The 18,594-nt window shown below is 41.8% G+C and overlaps 2 protein-coding genes across 2 annotated transcripts in view; one reads left to right on the plus strand and one right to left on the minus strand.

Moving 5' to 3' along the window:
• Window positions 1–1,932: 1,932 nt before the first annotated feature.
• LOC308075667 (snaclec CHH-B subunit beta-like) lies at window positions 1,933–2,373 on the plus strand (the record flags this gene model as incomplete). Its single annotated transcript, XM_080415615.1, has 1 exon — window positions 1,933–2,373. The coding sequence occupies one exon, from the start codon at window positions 1,933–1,935 to the stop codon at window positions 2,371–2,373; it is 441 nt and encodes a 146-aa protein (XP_080271741.1).
• Window positions 2,374–4,729: 2,356 nt separating this feature from the next.
• LOC308076475 (ecto-NOX disulfide-thiol exchanger 2-like) overlaps window positions 4,730–18,594 on the minus strand; it is a gene marked incomplete at its 3' end in the record, with an annotated part of 36,325 nt that continues 22,460 nt past the window's right edge. Inside the window, exons 6-13 of the mRNA XM_080416780.1 lie at window positions 18,364–18,470; window positions 14,571–14,691; window positions 12,115–12,302; window positions 9,451–9,591; window positions 9,127–9,183; window positions 8,605–8,716; window positions 6,612–6,697; window positions 4,730–4,861 (exon numbers count right to left, since the gene is read on the minus strand). Of these exons, the coding sequence (XP_080272906.1) occupies window positions 4,730–4,861; window positions 6,612–6,697; window positions 8,605–8,716; window positions 9,127–9,183; window positions 9,451–9,591; window positions 12,115–12,302; window positions 14,571–14,691; window positions 18,364–18,470 (944 nt within the window). The remainder of the gene's footprint in view (window positions 4,862–6,611; window positions 6,698–8,604; window positions 8,717–9,126; window positions 9,184–9,450; window positions 9,592–12,114; window positions 12,303–14,570; window positions 14,692–18,363; window positions 18,471–18,594) is intronic.

Raw genomic sequence — 18,594 nt, forward strand, 5'->3', positions numbered from 1 at the left:
AGCGCCACCGACAAACACCCTTCAAGAAGACCCTAATCCACACGCCACAGACCCTCACCCTTCAAGAAGACCCGCTGACATGCTCCTGATTCCTCAACTCCTATGCTTGCTGGGCCTGGCACTAGGTACGTTCAAATACCTGTTCTTCAATGTTTTCTTTAAAGAGCCTTATGGTTCCATATGGTAGTGGATTATTTTTTTTGTAAGGACCCCCAGTTTGATTAGCCCACATTTCACACACGCTTTTTATCTCTGGAAAACACTGTAAATTCCTCATTGTTAATGTAAAGGGCAAGACCACTTTGTTAGAGGTTTGTGTAGTTGTGTAGTAGGTTGTGTAGTTACCTTGCCATGGTGTAACTCCAAAGGTGGACAAGAAATCAAAAATAATTAGATTAATTAATTAATTATAAATGGATAATTACAAATATGCTCCTCATTGACTGACATTGTACGGTAGATCAGCTCTCAAAGCCACTCTTTTAGCACATAAACAAACACAAACAAAGCTGATTCAGACAATATAGAACATAAACAAACAAGGAAGTTAACATAAAAAATAAAAATAAAAACAGTACTGGGTTTGGTGATGTTCTATATTGTCTGAATCAGCTTTGTTTGCGTTTGTTTATGCGCTAAAAGAGTGACTTTGAGAGCTGTTTTGCCATACAGTACAATGTAAGTCAATGAGAATCAATGGAGCAATTATTTTTGATTTCTTGTCCATCTTTGGAGTTACATCATGGCAAGGTAACTACACAACCCACACCTCTACTGAAGTGGTCTTGCCCTTTAACTCTCAGAGTAACAGAACTGTAGGGGTCCATTTGGTTCCTAACTATCAATAATGTATCTGGGGACCCTCTGGAACCGGCTTAAGGACCCCTGGGGGTCCCCGGACCCCACTTTGAGAACCACTGCCATATGGGCATATGGTTGCACTTCATGTCTAACCTCATGTGTATATACATGTCGATATCTTAGATTTTTCTTTTGACATGTTTTCTTTTCTGTTTTTCTCCCTCTCTCTGCCCCCCCCCCCCTTTTTTCTTTCCTGAAAACTACAAATGTTGGAGCTTGCACAATAAAAACTATTTCACATACTTCTTTACACCTGTAATTTAAACCTGTGAGGTGACAGGAAAACTGATTCTACAAAGTACCATCCCGACACCTACCAGAGAACCATTTTATTTAGGGAATGGTTCATCATGTTCCTCCAATGAACCTCTTTTCTTTGAGGAACCAGAAATGGTATATTTGATACACTGCATTGAATTAATTGAAGTAAATTGGACGCCAGGGCAAAACGAATACGTACTAAATAACTAAAATTGTTCTACTGTCCTGCTTAAAGTGATTATATATACAGTATAGTGATATACGCACGCGCGCACACACACACACACACACACACACACACACACACACACACACACACACACACACACACACACACACACACACACACACACACACACACACACACACACACACACACACACACACACACACACACACACACACAGTAGTTTGCTCTTGTTAAGATTGGCCTCCTACTTACTTCAATTAATTAAATATTGGAATATTGAATCAGGGATGTGAAAAAATAAATGAAGCTCCATGAATTCAAGGCTTCCTTTTTTTGAGTGAACAACCACTTAAACCCTAGCATACAATTTTGGGCATTTCTTAATCGGCGAACATTTGCCAAAAATTGCAGATCTACAAACTCACAACGTGTCACGTTGTGAGCTTGTAGATCTGCTATTTTCGACAAAGAGATTCGGTGTAGAGTGAAAAAGGAGCGGACCGAGTAGCCCGTGGAGACACCGGTCGATGAAGTTTATAGAACTATTAAAATAATCTCTGAAGAACCATTTTCAGTTCCACTGGTCACCTTTATTTTCCTATGTGTACCGTATAGGCACCATGCACACCACCACTCCCTTGGCTGAGGTGAAGCTACAGCGTGGAGACTGTCCAATGTTCTGGTTCAGCTTCAACAGACGCTGCTACAAGTATGTGGCAGCAGATTTCACCTGGGCTGACGCAGAGCAGAACTGTGTGTCTCAAGACGCCAACCTGGTGACCATCCGCAGTAAGGAGGAGCACGACTTTGTCCTAAACCTGATCCAGAACTTTGACCCGACACGGGACTGGGCCTGGATCGGGCTGAGTGACATTCACAAGGAGGCTGTGTGGATGTGGACTGACGGTTCCAAAGTGAGCTACACTGTGTGGTGGAATGGTGGGCCAGATGGTGCAGAGGCTCAGAATTGTGTGGTTACAAGCTGTTCAGGTAAATGGTGTGACAGGCCATGTTCTCATGCTCATCCTTTTGTGTGTAAACTTCGTTCAGACTGTCCCTAATGTGGATTGTCTGATTCAACCACTGACTTGTACTGGGTCTAAATAATAAAAGTACATTAAACATAATTCACGTGTTTACTGGTGCAATCCAGGTCTGTGTGTCTGAATTTGTGAAGAACATTCATATAATTATGACCAGTGGCGGACAAAGTACTCAATCCCAGTACTTCAGTCAAAGTAATATATACTCCTGGTTAAATATTACTCAGTAAAAATGTGAAAGTTCCTCAAAAGTTGAGTCTGCCTATATGAGTGTATAGGCGGGTTTGTTCATGCTTATGTCTTTGTTAGAGTGCCGTGGCCCTCCCATTAGCTGAATATAGGATAGGATAAGAGTCTATCTATGTCATCACACAGTACATTTTCATTTACAGGAAGTAATTAAGATTGGCCTTTTAGGGACTTTTGATATAAAAATACACAAACATTTAAAAAAATGTTGGCATCTATTGTTAGCTATGTCCATATTATGACCACTGATATGCTCTAAAAGTGTGAAAAACGTATTATTCATTTCACCACGTCTTTAAAGGGCTATTTCACTTTCAAACATTTGGGGTAATTTTAATCTACTCTGGTTTTGTGAGCACCCCCAGACATTTTATCAGACACGCCCCCTTCCTATATGAACCTAGTGTAACTTCAAACTTAATTTTAACCACGATAGATTCATTGAAAACACCGTCCTTGTTTCTGGTGACTGATATTGTCCTTCTAATACGTGAGGGGGCCGTGTTTTTTCAATTACTTTTTTCATTTAATTCCTTTTATTCATTTATTTATTTTCATTTTCCAAAAAATATATAAAAAATGTGCTCCTTGGACCACAGTCAGCCAGGCCAGGTAGCAGTCAATCTTAGCCAATCAGGATCAGACCTGTGATCCGAGGAGCAAACTTTTCTAGTTAACAATAATTTGATACACTGCAAGAAAACATACCCGACTTTATGATCCTTTCTTCATCTGTCCAGTTGGTTTTGAACTTGGAGCAGAATGTTGCAGAGAAGAGCACAGGGTCCTTCTTCATGTCCCCAAATAACGTGTTGAGGTCATGTTGGAGAGAGAGACTGTGGTGTGGTAGTGGGAGGCACACATCGATGCAAGTCTCCGTCTTTGCCAGCTTGTCTTCTAGGAGGTGAATGGTGAGGAGAAGTCCACACATGTGGGAGTTTGTCTCTGCCTGGAGAATGTTCAGAGCTGCTGCCATAAGGCTGCATCACTGTGTAGAACTCCTCCAGAAATGACTGTTACGCAGCACTCAGTCTAAAGTGTGAGAAATGTGTAGAGCAAAAGACAAAAGGAGGGACAAATATCAATTAATCGCATAGCTACTTTGCTGGTGTTTTCTCTATAGAGCGACTGTAGCAGTAGCGGCTCAGAGTCTCTGCCTAGGGGCCAGTATAGTGGCCCAGTAGTGCACTAAATGTTAATGCAGAACCAGGTTAAGTATGCATAAAATGCCGTTCAGTTTAGAATACAGTACTCCCTGTATCAAGACCATACCTAACAGATTAGACAAAAGGGTAACGTTTTGACAGTACCTCCATGATATCTAATGTAAATCCATATAACATTAATCACATTAACATCTCTACAGCCTGCTTTCACATGAAATTGACCTTGAATTTTTAACATGTATCGATGGAAGTCAATTATAATACATTTTTTAATTATTAGCTAACTTCTGTGCAACTTACTTCAATGCATTTAGCAGAGGTTAGAGGAGTTTTATTGATTTATGCATGCATGCAGGCATGCATGTAGCATGCATGCAGGCATGTAGCATGCAGGCATGCATGCATGCATGCAGACAGAGGTACAGCCCAGCAAGCACTTCATCATAACCGTTTTCTTTTTAATGTTTTGGTAAATAAACAGTGGGACCGGGTGGGGTCAGGGATTGTCACTGTAAGAGAAGGCTTGAGGGTTTGTTTCTGAAACACCTATCGTTGCTGTCGGGCAGAAACATCCCATCTCCATATTCTAACTTTTAGTTTTTTCATATATTCATGTCCTTGATCACACTGCAGCGCCACACAAAGGCATGAGAAGTAGCAGATGGACAAGCTCAAAATGCGTCGCTTTGCGTTGCGTTTTGAGCTTGTATATCTCAGGCATGCAAACAGCACCGAGGCGAAAAAGGTGACAACATGTTGTTGTTTTTTTTTCGGGTCAGGTGCCACACAATTGCCCTATTTGGATTCAAAAAGGCTAACGTAGCAGAAAAGCTACAAGTTTGCATGTCTGATATCTGCTGATTTTGCAATTTGTGAAATTGAGTCCTGAAAAGTAAAACATGAGGGAGCACTTCAAGGACATGAACTCACTTCTTCGTTATGTTCAGTTTCAAAGAGTTCTATGTGCTCTTGATGCTCTGGAAACCACAGAAGTTCCAGCGTTTCTCCAGACTGGCTCCCACCCCCGTCAGCTCCTGTCTGAAGGTGCAGGGCAGCCGAGAGAGCAGGCCGTCCACCTCACTGGGGTTAACCTGGACATGCGCGCGCGCACACACACACACACACACACACACACACACACACACACACACACACACACACACACACACACACACACACACACACACACACACGGTTAGACGGTACAACAAGAGATACTGTTTAACCCATTCAATCCGGGAACGCATCTGTGTCATTTTAGATTCCTTTGGCTATTCAAAAATAGCAGATCTACAAGCTCATAGCTATGACCTTGTATATCTGCTTTTTTTGAAAGATCGTGAAAATGTTTGCATATCCTTGAATATATAAATTTTTTAAAAGCGAACATTTGTAAAATATTTTGTTCCAGGGACCCCCCCCCCCCAGAAGCAAAGATTTGAGTAACAAATGTTCGCTTTAAAAAATATATATATTCAAAGATTTGCACACATTTTCACGTTTTATTTCCTGGTAATCCTGGTCTCTCTATACTGCCTCCCCCTGGTCAGTCGGGGCGCCTGATGGAGGGGAAAGGAACTGGTTGGAATAACATGTTCCTTCCACGCGCTACGTCCTACCGAGGAAACTCCCCCCTGTCAGGTGATAAGAAGCGGCCTGCTAGCTCCTCATGCATTGAAGGAAGCATGAGCTCAGTTTGGGGCTCTCCCCAGGCTAGCAGAGGGAGAGTAGCACCCAGGGTTACAAGCTTAGGCAATTGGCACTGGGTGAAAAATGGGTTACAAAATCATGGGATGAAAAAATATATAAAAAAAAGATTCACCAGGAGCCTGGATTGGCTTGGTTCCAGGCTTAAAATAATGAATATAAAATATTTTCGGAAATCTCTATGGGCTGAATGAATGGGCTTTCTATCTGTGGAACCAGAGCCAGTAAACAAAATGGTCGCCACTGCTATGCTCTCTATGAGTGTTACAATAGTGGCACTCTGGCCGACAGCGCTGCAAGCTGAGGGCTGCCTCTGTGGGTTCAGGCTGCTGTTTGCACTCATGTGTCAGAATGAAGGATCTACTTGTAATAGCTCCCTGAAAATCACACCGGTCGCTGCTAGCCAGATATAGCCGTTGTAGATACATAACGATGATGGCTGTGACATTTAAGGAACGAGAGAGAGAGAGATAGAGAACGAGAGAGAGAGAGAGAGAGAGAGAGAGAACGAGAGAGAGAGAAAATGTCAGCACAGAACAGGAGACACAGGAGAACTATCGTTGATGGTTTCCTCTCCAGGAGGAGAGAAGGGCCTAAAGCAAGTGAAGAGAGAGGGAAAAGTACTGGAGAGAAACAGTCTCCACCAAAGCTGAACTATCACTCTCATCTGTTTTTAGAACGACATCAATTATCATATTGAGTTACAAGAACACTTGAGGGTTCTTTTATTACACAAGCTTTCAAAGACCAATGTGGAATTGGCTTTCGTATTCCATTACCAGACAAACATCGACCAAACAACAACTCTGCCATTAGTGACACCGGAACTGTACAAACAAACACTGTAAGATATCAAACAATATTTCAAAATGAGCTTTTGTAGAGGAATTAAAAAAATCTGTTGAATGTGAGTGCCCCTGTATTTTAGTTAAAGGGCTCCTCTGTTTCATTAGAACGGTTTGTAAATGCAAGGGTCTGTCTGTATGAATCTCAGTTGAAAGTGTGTGTGTGTGTGTGTGTGTGTGTGTGTGTGTGTGTGTGTGTGTGTGTGTGTGTGTGTGTGTGTGTGTGTGCGTGTGCGCCAGTGCAAAGCTATTAAGAGGCCAACCCCTGCTGTGTGTGTGCATCCAGTACCTTGGTGCCCAGACACTGTAGATAGGAGCAGATGTACTCGATGCTGGCTCCAAACGGATGGACATGGAGGAAGGTTGAAATGATCCCTGAGGTACAGAGAAACACAAGGAAGGCGTGCAGAGATGTTAATCACACTGTCAGTAGAACAAAACACGTCCCAACTGTTGAGCTGAACCGGTCTCCTGCTGAGCCTGATGTAGAAAAAAACAAAACATCTCTCACAGATTATGGAATAAAGAAATGTTACAACCAAAACCATCTGCTATCTATCAGCTCAGTCATAAGACCATCCTGGTGACTAAGAGACATACAATCCTTCAGTGGTGGAAAAAGTTTTACTTACCAATACTGCAATATAGAAATACTCTGTTACAAGTAAAAGTCCAGAATTCAAAATTTACTTGAGTAAAAGTACACAAGTATTGGCATAAAAATGTACTTAAAGTACCAAAAGTCAAAGTACAAAAATATTTGAAAATAGCAGATCTACAAGCTCACAACGCGCCGCGTTGTGAGCTTGTAGATCGGCTATTTTCAAATAGCCTATGTATGACATGTGGCGCAGTAGAGATAAAAAAAGCAACGCTCCGTTAAAAGGATCCCTGGCTAATAAGCCTTATATGCCTTAATATATTATAATTGCCCTCTATAACAAAAAAATAAAATACCTTAAATATTTTATTTATTTTACAAATAGTTAATCTTTCATCAACTTGCCCGTTGCACAGAGTAGCGCTTTGGTGCCGAACACGGTCTGAACCGTGTTTTCAGTCTCTTTTGTTTTTTTCCGTTTTTTTCCACACGGGAGGGGCTGGAGCAGCTCTGGAATCACCCACGGTGATTCTGAGAAGGAAGGGCCTTATAGATCACCGTGCCAAAAAACATGGCTCCCCATCCGCTTCTGTTCCATCTCCTTCTCTAAAACCCCTATAACTCCGAATGTTTTACGTTGGGGAAAACGTCTCATTTTGTATGCGCGATCGCTGCGCCATTGTGACCAGCGTGAAAGATGTTATCGTTCCAGGCGTTAGCCAGGACCATCGTGCAAAATGCACGCATGCTTTGTTTCACATGGATTGCTCGTCTTGGAGTCTACAGCTTAAACAGCGCCGCACAGCTCAACGGTGAGATTTCTGGCACCGAACGTAATCTGTTATTATAAAATTATGGCACCGAATGTGTTAAAAGATTCAGAAACACCAAGCAGCTGGGACCAGAAAATGAGCCAGAAAATAAGTCCATATGCCTGAGTAGGCCAGTCAGGCACCAAAATGGATTTTTAATGCATTGCAGAGAGGTACGTTGGCAGTTGTGCCTGTTTGTGCCGACAAATACTTGGGAGTGAATCAGTATTGGTACAGTATATCATTGGTTAGTTGTATTGATGAAGACTTTTGGAATGATCAATACATATTGGTATCATTGGTATTGATGATTTATATATATAAACTTTTATTTTATTTCAAACACAATAAGTCCATATAAAAAACAGAGATACAAAACAGACAATAACAGCACAGAGTACCAGACAGTTTTCACTCCATAAAGCCCAGATCAATTAAAAACACATAAACATTGCCTACAGTGTTTCCAGAAGCATGAGGAATACCATGTATCACTCTGTGTGATCCCTGTTAAGGCCATAATGAATACATTCTTTGACTCCATCAGTGTACACATACATTTAAACATAAAATTCCTCAACACAGCCTGAAAGGTGGGTACATTACTGGTCACAAACATTTCACTTGCATTAGTCCCATCTTGGGAGTTTCAGGAATATTCGAAAAGCATCATTATATGCCATCTGAAGCTTTTTTCATTGCTATAATGCAAAAACATATATGAAGATTGCTGGAGTGAATCAATGAATACATATTGGTATATCTTTAGTAGTTGTATTGATGAAGACTATTGGAGTGATTCAAAACGTATAGGTGTATCATTGGTAGTTGTATTGATGAAGATGTATACAGTAGATGAGTCATCGTACCAACAAGCAGGGCTTCTCTCTCAGAGTTGACAGGACTTTGGGGAATCTTCTCTGGGGGGCCGTCCTTCTCCTTCTCCTGGCTGCAAGACACCACTGATGATGCTGTCGCCTCCTACACACACACACACACACACACACACACACACACACATAGAAACTGATGATTTTTGGTCTGTTTTTTTTTGGCCCTCGAACCCACACTTTCGATCTTTGATGAAATTGCATTTCATGTTTTTTTGCATCCTAGTCATGGTGTGAGCTACTGTACAGACTGAGTCATCTTAAACTAGACTATATGTTATAAGCATGGGAGATTATAAAAACAGGATTGAGGAATAAAGGGAGATTCCAGCGAGCGCGAGAGAGAGAGAGAGAGAGAGAGAGAGAGAGAGAGAGAGAGAGAGAGAGAGAGAGAGAGAGAGAGAGAGAGAGAGAGAGAGAGAGAGAGAGGAGAGAGAGAGAGAGAGAGAGAGAGAGAGAGAGAGAGAGAGCGAGAAGGGTTCAGTCCTTGTTGTCTCTTACGTTGGTTTGATTAACACTCTCCTCATTCCCTCGGTCATCATGCTTTGATGTCTCCAGCTGCAACAGAACATGAGAAAGAAGAGAGCAAGATCATTTTTGGTTTGTTATACAAAGACATTCAACATTGGATGGAACTTGCACATGAACACATTTCACCCACTGTTTTACACCTGTCTTTCTATGTGCACATTTACTTACGACAAACAACAACTAAAGAGGACAGAATAATAATTATTGTATTATTTAAATACAGAGCACAAGTAGGAAAATCATTCCCTGTGTGTGTGCGTGCGTTCGCGTACATCCACATATGTGTGAACTAACCTGTATGGTGTGTGTACTCTGTAGGTTCTTCAGTCCTTCTTTGAGCGTCTGGACTTGGTTCTGCAGCTGCTGTTTTTCCTCCGTACTCTTCTCAAGCTCCGCCTCCCGTTGTTTTAGCTCCTCCCTCATCTTTAATAGTTGCTACACCAAGAAAAACAGAAACGGTTCTTCAGAAACATTTTAGCATGTAGCGGTCGGTCATTAACTGTGGTTCATACAAAAATAACTAGCAATTACTGTCAGTTATTTGGTATCTTGTTCTCCCTGGCAGTTCCATCCTCAGCAGGCGTTACAGAGGGAACTGAGCCGACTGTCACTGACGTCAATTTAATGTGAAATAATGACCATAGAATGGAGAGGTGATGAGGTGACGGAACTAATGAAAAGTGTTTTGCAGAAAGAAGACAAAGCGTACATTCTGTTGTGTGTCTGAGATGAGGCGTTGTTGAGATTGTGAAAACCAGTGGTGTAAAGTAACTAAGTACAGTTTTTACTTTGCCGGAGTATTTCAAATTGTCAGTACTTTTACTTCTACTCCACTTCATCTCAGAGGCAAATATTACACTTTTACTCCTCTAAATAAACTTACTAGTTATTAGTTAGTTTGTATGTTTTGATTATTATTACAAAACATACATTAACCACTTCAGCCCTACATACATTTCTGCCATTTGAAAATAGCCGATCTACAAGCTCACAATGCGTCGTGATGCAACGTTGTGAGCTTGTACATCTGCTATTTTCAAAAGATTCTTTATACATTTTATACATTTGAAAATGTGTGAAACGAGACATTCTACATGCTACTTTCTATTTTTTGGTTCTTGAAGTACATTTTGATACCAATACGTTTGAAAAATGTTGAATTCCGGACTTTTAAGTACGAGTATTTCTACATTGCAGTATTGATACTTTTACCTTTCAGTAAAACAAATTGAGTACTTTTAATGTAACACCACTGGTGAAAACCCTTGGTAAGCAATTGGCAAAAGATGGGTTGACTAAATAAAGAAATAAGATCAGAAAACTACTATTTTATGTTTCACATTGTGGAATACAGCTGGATGTTGGCAGTGGTCTGCTTGCTCATCATCATCTCCTGATCTTGTTGGGTTCTTCTCTCTCACTGAGTGAGAACCCAGCTGAGATGACAAACATCCCCTACTGTGCTCTCATTTCAACACCAAGCCCCTGGCCCAGTTGCGGGGGGGGGGGGGGGGGGGGGGGGGGGGGGGGGGGCTTTAGCATATTCGTCAAAGTGTGACACATTCAGAATGCTTTCATGCTACAATAGCGTGGAGAGGAAACAGACACATTACATAATTTCACTGTAATTCATGTGGCGGTGTGATACAACACGTGGACCAGGCGAGAGCTTTCCAAACTTGGCATATCTTCCGATTCATTTAATCCATTCAATCCGGGGACGCATCTGTGTCACTTTAGATTTCTTTGGCTATTAAAAAATAGCAGATCTACAAGCTCATAGCGCGGCTCCGAGTGCCGCGCTATGAGCTTGTATATCTGCTATTTCTTTTTAGAAAAATCGTGAATATTTGTGTAAATCTTTGAATAAATATGGTTTTAAAGCAAACATTTGTAACTCAAATCTTTGCCTCTGGGATTCTACAAATGTCTTCTAAAGCATAACAGTTTTTTTGAAAAAAACGGACCCCAATCTCAAAATATGTTGTTCCAAGGACCCCCAGAAGCAGTTAAAAATGTTCGCTTAAAAATTTCGATTTGCACACATTTTCACGATTAGCAGATCTACAAGCTCATAGTGCGGCACTCGGTGCCGCGCTATGAGCTTGTAGATCTGCTATTTTTGAATTGCCAAAGTATAAGATAATGGTTAAAGTGGTTACACAGAATGCGTTCCCGGTTTTAATGGGTTAATCCATTCAGCTAATCTTTTCATAAACACACCATGAGAGACATTGTGATTTCTTTCTGCCTGCAGAAATGAGCAGCGGGGGCATAATGGATTCTCCTCTTCTAAACGAGAATCTATCATCATTTCCATTACCTGTGGCAACTAGCTATAGGTGACAAATGAAAGGTGAAGGAATCCGTTCACAATTCAAAAGGTGCATTTGGAGCTTTCCGAACAGTGTTTGAGTTCTGGGGAACTCTCTTTTTCACATCAATGTATCTGCAGTCTAGGAACCAGAGGTCACCAATCTACTGGGCTCTGCCCATGTGAGGAGGAAGGCCTTAAAGCCCAATTCATGATTACCAAAATAAATAACATATTTTGGACACTAATGAAAAAAAATATGTTTCTAGTGGTTCTCAAACTTTTTCATGTCAAGAACCCCCAAAATGATACGTGTTTGGCCCCGGACCCCCATCTCAAAATCTTTTGTCCCAGGGACCCCCGAAGGAAAGATTTGAGTTACAAATGTTCGCCTTAAAAAACATATATTCAAAGATTTGCACACATTTTCACGGTTTTCTCCAAAATAGCAGATCTACAAGCTCGTAGATCTGCTATATTTGAATAGCTAAAGTGTAAAACAATGCTTTTTAGCTCAAATCAAAAAAATTACAGATGTGTTTCCGGTCTTAATGGGTTAAGTGCAACATAGTTGATAGAAATAACAGACACATACGGTAGCATGTGTGTGTGTGCATGCGTGTGTATGTGTGCATGTGCGCTACCTTCTGCATGCCCTGCAGAGCCTGCTGCAGGAAGCTGAGCTGCTGACAGCGTGTGTTGTCCTCTTCACTCGTGATTGGCTGGTTCTTGCCCTGTTCCTGCTTGAGGAGTTCTACTTCGTTCCTGTAGGCGTCCAGCTGGCAGCGAAGGGAGTCATTCTCTTCCTTTAAGGCCTCTGTCTGGAACACAGCTACACACACACGCACACGCACACACACACACACACACACACACACACACACACACACAGTTAACTATGTATGTTCATAATAGGGCATAGCAGTGGCGGCCTTTTTGTGGTTCTACAGATAGAAAGCCCATTCGTTTTTTCCCATAGAGATCTTCAAAAATATGTATATACATTAATAAGCCTGGAACCAAGGCATCCAGGCTCCTGGTGAATCATGACCATAAAACATTTGATTCTGTCTGTGGCAAAAAAAATATCTGAATATTGAATTGCATCATAGAAATGCTTTTTTTTTTTGCGTTTTTCGATTTTGTTTTTACATAAAATCAAATGTTTTATGGTCATGATTCACCAGGAGCTTGGATGGTTTGGTTCCAGGCTTAAAATAATTAATACATATTTTCGGAAATCTCTAAGGGAAAAAAATCATGGGCCTTCTATCTGTGGAACCACTAAATGGCCGCCACTGGCCCTATTGACAGCGGCCGTCACTAGATTGCACCTCCAATCACTTCTATTTATAATTCCCAGGAATATCAGCATGTCTGGCTGTCCATCGCATGTCTTCTCATCGCAACTTCTCATCCAATCAACTTCTCACTTGCTGTGTGTATTGCTGTTTCCATCCATTTTAAAACGCTTAAGGTCCTTACACACCGGGGCGATTTTTTTCATGCGAATAATACGTTTTTTTTAAAAACCTTATAAAGTCAATGCAAGCTTCCACACCAGTTTCGCGGAGCGGAAAAAAGCGTCTTTTAATTATTCGGAACGAGTCCGAATTTTGCGTATATTCGCATATTCGCCGGTGTGTAACCGCCTTTACAGTCCATAATTACAGTCAGGGCTTTAAAGGCTGCGAGTGTTTATTTCTCTTCAGGTTATTCTGTTCATTTTAATTTGCGTTTAGTTTAGGTTTTGTATATTTTTTGTTTTCAATTGTATTATTTCCTTATTCTGTATATTATTTGTACTTTTGCTAAACTTAACCCATTTCTTATCGCTATTCAGGCTTCATGACTAATTTGCTGACATTTGGAGGATAAACTGTTAATCCCATATTTGATGTCACACAGCTATGAACTGTGGGTAATTCCCTCAGGCAAAGTCAGCAGAAATGCCGATTTACAGAGAGAGTGCACAAAGGCCTAATGCACTTGACGATTTGACAGTGGGACAGCACTAAGCCCTCACGTCTCCAAGTGAACGCACATTTAAGTCAGTGAGTCTGAAAGGGGGGACAATATGTAATAGGCTCTGTACCGTATTTGACACAATGTGTTTTTCTTCACATGTGTTTCCGGTTCAAATCTGCTGCTGAGCCAATCAAATGAAGCTACGAGAAACTGACGCGGAACAGGAAACGGGACAGCCACCTTCTGGAAAAGGGAACTACAGTGAGTCATGCACAGAGCCTATTGGGCCAGTATGCATTCCACACACACCGACTCCTACAGGCAACATCAACTGGGTTTACTCCTTTGAGTACAGTGGTTCAAACGTTCAAACGTTTCCATGTCAAGATTGTATTTAGCCGCGGACCCCCATCTCAAAAATACTTTGCGAGGGACCTCCAGAAGCAAAGATTTGAGTAAAAAATGTTCACTTTGAAAATATATATATTCAAAGATTTGCACGATTTTTCAAAAATAGCAGATCTTCAAGCTCATAGCGCGGCGCTATGAGCTTGTAGATCTGCCAACAGAACAGAACAGCCAAAGTATAAAATAATGCTTTTTAGCTCAAATCTATAAATGACAGATTGAGGAGAGTCCAGCAGGAGAGTCCAGCAGTGAGACTGAGTTGATGAGACACGGTTTAGACATACAGTAGCCCATCAGTGGTGCTAATGCATCTCCTGCTGTGTGCATGCGAGTGTGAGAGTGTGTGTGTGTGTTTCTCCCGGCAGGAGGGAGGTTTTGGATGAGGGGAGTATTGATCAGAAAGCTTCATCAAGTAGCTGACTACAGAAGCCCATCTCTCTTGATCAATTCCTGTACCCAATGTTAACATAACACACACACGCGACACACGCACACGCACAGGTGTCTTTAGGGTGTCCGTTTCTCTGTAGAAATGTTCTGTATCAACTCAGCAGACTCTGGAAGGTGGCTCCTTTCAATATACTTTTTTATGCATGCATGGCATGTATTATGACAGAGGTGTCCAAAGTATGTATGTGTGTGTGTGTGTGTGTGTGTGTGTGTGTGTGTGTGTGTGTGTGTGTGTGTGTGTGTGTGTGTGTGTGCGTGTGCGTGTGCCATGTACCTGAGTCCTCAGAGTCCTTGCTGTCTGCACCGTTCGCATCTTCCATGTCGTCGTCTGACATCTCCATCTCCTCCTCTCGTCTGATGTCCATCAGCTGCTCGTTGTGCATGTTCCTGATCTCCTGGAACACAACCACAAGCCAAAGAGGGGCAGAGTTAGTGATCTATCTCACAGCTAAAGACACTCATGACGTTTGTAGACGCTCTGGTTGGACTACAGAGCTGGGTTGTGCCGGCGAAAAACAACAACAGAAACATAACATCAGTTGTGTCATCTCTCCTTTCCTGTGTCTGCAGACAGAATGTACAAGCAGGGAGACTGGTAGTGAATCTGAGTGCTATGGGATGTTCTCAACAGACAGCGATGGAACAAAAGAGAGTAGATGAGTAAAGTGTTCTGTATCTCGGCTACGTTGAAAATGAGGGCCTGCCCCTCAACTGTACTCCGAGTTGAAATAAAGGTTATGATGAAAGAGGAGATGGTTGGTCCGGGGCCCAGGGCTTTTTCTCCCTCTGGCACAGAAACAAGGCAGATGGAAGCTGAAACAGCTACATTAAACAGCAATACACTGCATTGTATCGTTCTGTGGGGAAATATCAGCAATGGCTCTTTAACACAGGTTCATAACAACCACAACCATAGTGATACCATGAGAAACACCATGGCAACATGAAACTCCATGTATCCTGTTATTTGTTGTTCCTGATTCAGAACAAAGCAAGGCATGTCTGTCTCTCTGTATGTGTGTTTTTCTGTAGGCTTCTGCATATCTCTGTATGTGCAATTCTCTCTATTCTGTGTCCAATTACCTCTGTCTTAATCTGACAGCACACAGCTGGACAAGCTCAGCAGCAGTGAGACTGTCAAATACCAATCTTCTCTGCTTCCATTCCTCCGCTCACTGACGCGTACTTATGGATCCCACCGCTTTTCTAGGGAGACCCGCTGTGATTGGCCAGTAGTCGCTGTGATTGACAGTTCTTCCTTCCTAGCGTTTTTGCAACTATGCCTGAACCTAAAATACCACTATGCCTAAACCTAACATACCTCAGTAAAACTATGCCTAAACCTAACATACCTCAGTAAAACTATGCCTAAACCTAACATACCTCAGTAAAACTATGCCTAAACCTAACCTCAATCCTAACATCAGTAAAACTATGCATAAACCTAGCCTTAAAGGACAACTTTTTTTTTTTTTTACAACCAAGGTTTATATTTTAGCTTGTAATTAAAGTAAATAAAAGATGGGTGTTTTTTTTTTCTTTCATTTACTGCTTTCTATAGTTTTAGCAATTTTCTTTTTTCTTCTTTAGAAAAGCTACTGCAAATAATAATAAAGAAATCGCCGGGTTATCGTGTAAAAAAAGACATATTTAGCCACCCACTGTAAATGTAAATCTAAAACATAAACCTTGGTTGTAAAAAAACAAAGTTGTCCTTCAACCCTAACCTCAGTAAAACTATGCATTAACCTAGCCTTAACCCTAACCTCAGTAAAACTATGCATTAACCTAGCCTTAACACTAACCTCAGTAAAACTATGCGTGCCAGGAAGCCAATCAGACACATGTTTTTATACCTAGGCTATTTGAAAATAGCAGATCTACAAGCTTCGCAACGCGAATGCTATTTTCAAACATTTTAGTACTTTTACTTTTGGTACTTTAAGTACATTTTGATACCAATAGGCCTACCTTTGTACTTTGTACCTTTTTTAATTCTGGACTTTTACTTGTAACGGAGTATTTCTATATTGCAGTATTGCTACTTTTACTTAAGTAAAATATCTGAGTACTTTTTCCACCACTGCTGGCAGTGAATGAGTTAAACATTGGAATAATTTTGGAGGTGCACGGAGCTGGAGGTTTCTGGTCGTGGGGTTCCGGCCGCCTGATGACGTAAAGGTTATTTCCACTCCAGACCGGATCAGAAAACTGAAAAAGGTATTGATCCCAGGCTATACTGTGAAGCTAATGGAGCAGCAGAATGGAGGGTAAGTCAACCACAACGTGAGGAGACACATGCATACACGCCAACACACAACACAGAGACATGACACATCTGATGAACATGAACGGGCTACACACCAACGCAAGGACAACCGCTCCTATAGGGAGATAAAGGGAGTAAAGAAGACAGGAAAACAACAGTAAACACACTCACACAACCATCTGCCTGCTGCCACCATCTATTGTACCTCAGCCCCCGGCATTGTAAGCCCCACGTGCGCACGCATGCACGCACGCACGCACACACACACACACGTTTGTATTACTATTCTTGTGAGGACATCAACACTTTAGGACAGCCATTTTATGAATGCAATTTAAAAATATATATATATATTTTGCCATTTTCAACCGTAAGCCTAAAGCCGAAAAACAGCAGATCTATAAGCTCACAACGCGTCGCGCTGCGACGCGTTGTGAGCTTATAGATCAGCTATTTTTCGGTGCATGACACTGGCGCGCAACCAAGTATGAATCATGTTTAACTCTAATTCCAATCCCTAAACCTAACCTCTAAATGTCTAGTCCTAACCTGAATGTTTTTCTGATTGTTAACGTATCTCTAAAAATCTTCTTTTTTTTTTACTATAAAACAACCATTTGCATTGTGAGGACCAGGAAAACGGTCCTCACAATGTATAATTCCACTATACTTGGTCCTCGCAAGTACAGTAATACAAACACACACACACACACACCTAGAGCCTGGGTAGAAGGTTTGTTGTCACACAAACAGCAGATAAAACAGACATGGTGGCAGCTGCTGTCTGTCTGCCTCTCAGTTTGTCTTCTCTAGTATATGTTCATCCATTATTTTCCCCCCGTGGGCCAAAGATTCACACGAGTCAAAGCTGCCACCTGCTTGATGCTAAGCGGTCCCGGGGCAGCCATAATTACTTACCTATGACCTCTGCTGTGTTGACTCCTTCTCCAAGGAGCACATAGCGCACTCCTTCTCCAAGGATTGTGTTACTCTTTGGGTAAATGTGTACATTTTACACCTTCAGTCGATGCTTCATATCCATACGAGTAAAATCGCCGAACATATGACGTGATCTAAGATTCCCCTATGGGGATATCAACACTAAAAATAAAGCCACAACCCAGGGGGACAGCGGCCTCTAGTGGCAGTGACGTCAGGACTTCGGTGGTCTATTAGCGACAACTTAGGAATGTGATTTATGTAAGAAGTAATGGAAAATACCCACTGATTCAAGGAACACAATGCTGGTAAAACAGAAGCCTGGTGTTTGTGACTTTTCAAAGTGTAGCCATTGCAGACAGGGTATTGGATCGTATTGCTGCGTCTACTGGCTCTCTTCTTTTTTTTTCAGCTAATTCCCCTAGCTCTTTCCGTCTTACCTGTTGTGTCTGCTGGCTGTGAATTTGGTTAAAGCCCAGAAGAGAATGGCAGGGAACGGCAGGTGAGTCAAATACTGAGATGAAGAACACACACGCACGCAAACACACACTTTTCCAGAGAAAAGAAAGACACAGGAGAACTACTAGAGAGAGAGAGACTTGGACTAACCTAATACTTACTTACTTAGCTTCATGTCTGATGTCTACCTCTTTTTTTGTGTGTGTTGTTTAGCCTTTTGCTATTAAACTGTAGGTTTAACTGAAGTGGTCAAACTAAATGGTGAATGAAGGACAGTAGAAGAGAGCACACACACCCAGAGATGAGCCACTGAGAATTAAGACCAGCAACAGTCCCATAATGTCTAATGAACCACATTAACCAGAGGAACGAACACAATAGAAGCAGAGAGTATACCAACCTCGGCTTGCTTGCGCCACATGTCCAGGTTCTTGCGCTGCGCTTTGGAGAAATGGTCCCATGCCTTTTGTTTGGAAGCAGCTTGGAATACAGACACAATCTGTTCAACTGTGGCAGGATGCAGGGAAGGACAGAGAGACCATCCAGGGACAGGAGAGAGAAAGAGAGAGAGAGAGGGAGGAAGAGAGAGAGGAAGGAAGAGAGAGAAAGAGAGAGGAAGAGGACAGGAAGG

This window comes from Gymnoscopelus braueri, assembly GCF_963280865.1.
Source record: "Gymnoscopelus braueri genome assembly, chromosome: 20".
NCBI classification, from domain to species: Eukaryota; Metazoa; Chordata; class Actinopteri; order Myctophiformes; family Myctophidae; genus Gymnoscopelus; species Gymnoscopelus braueri.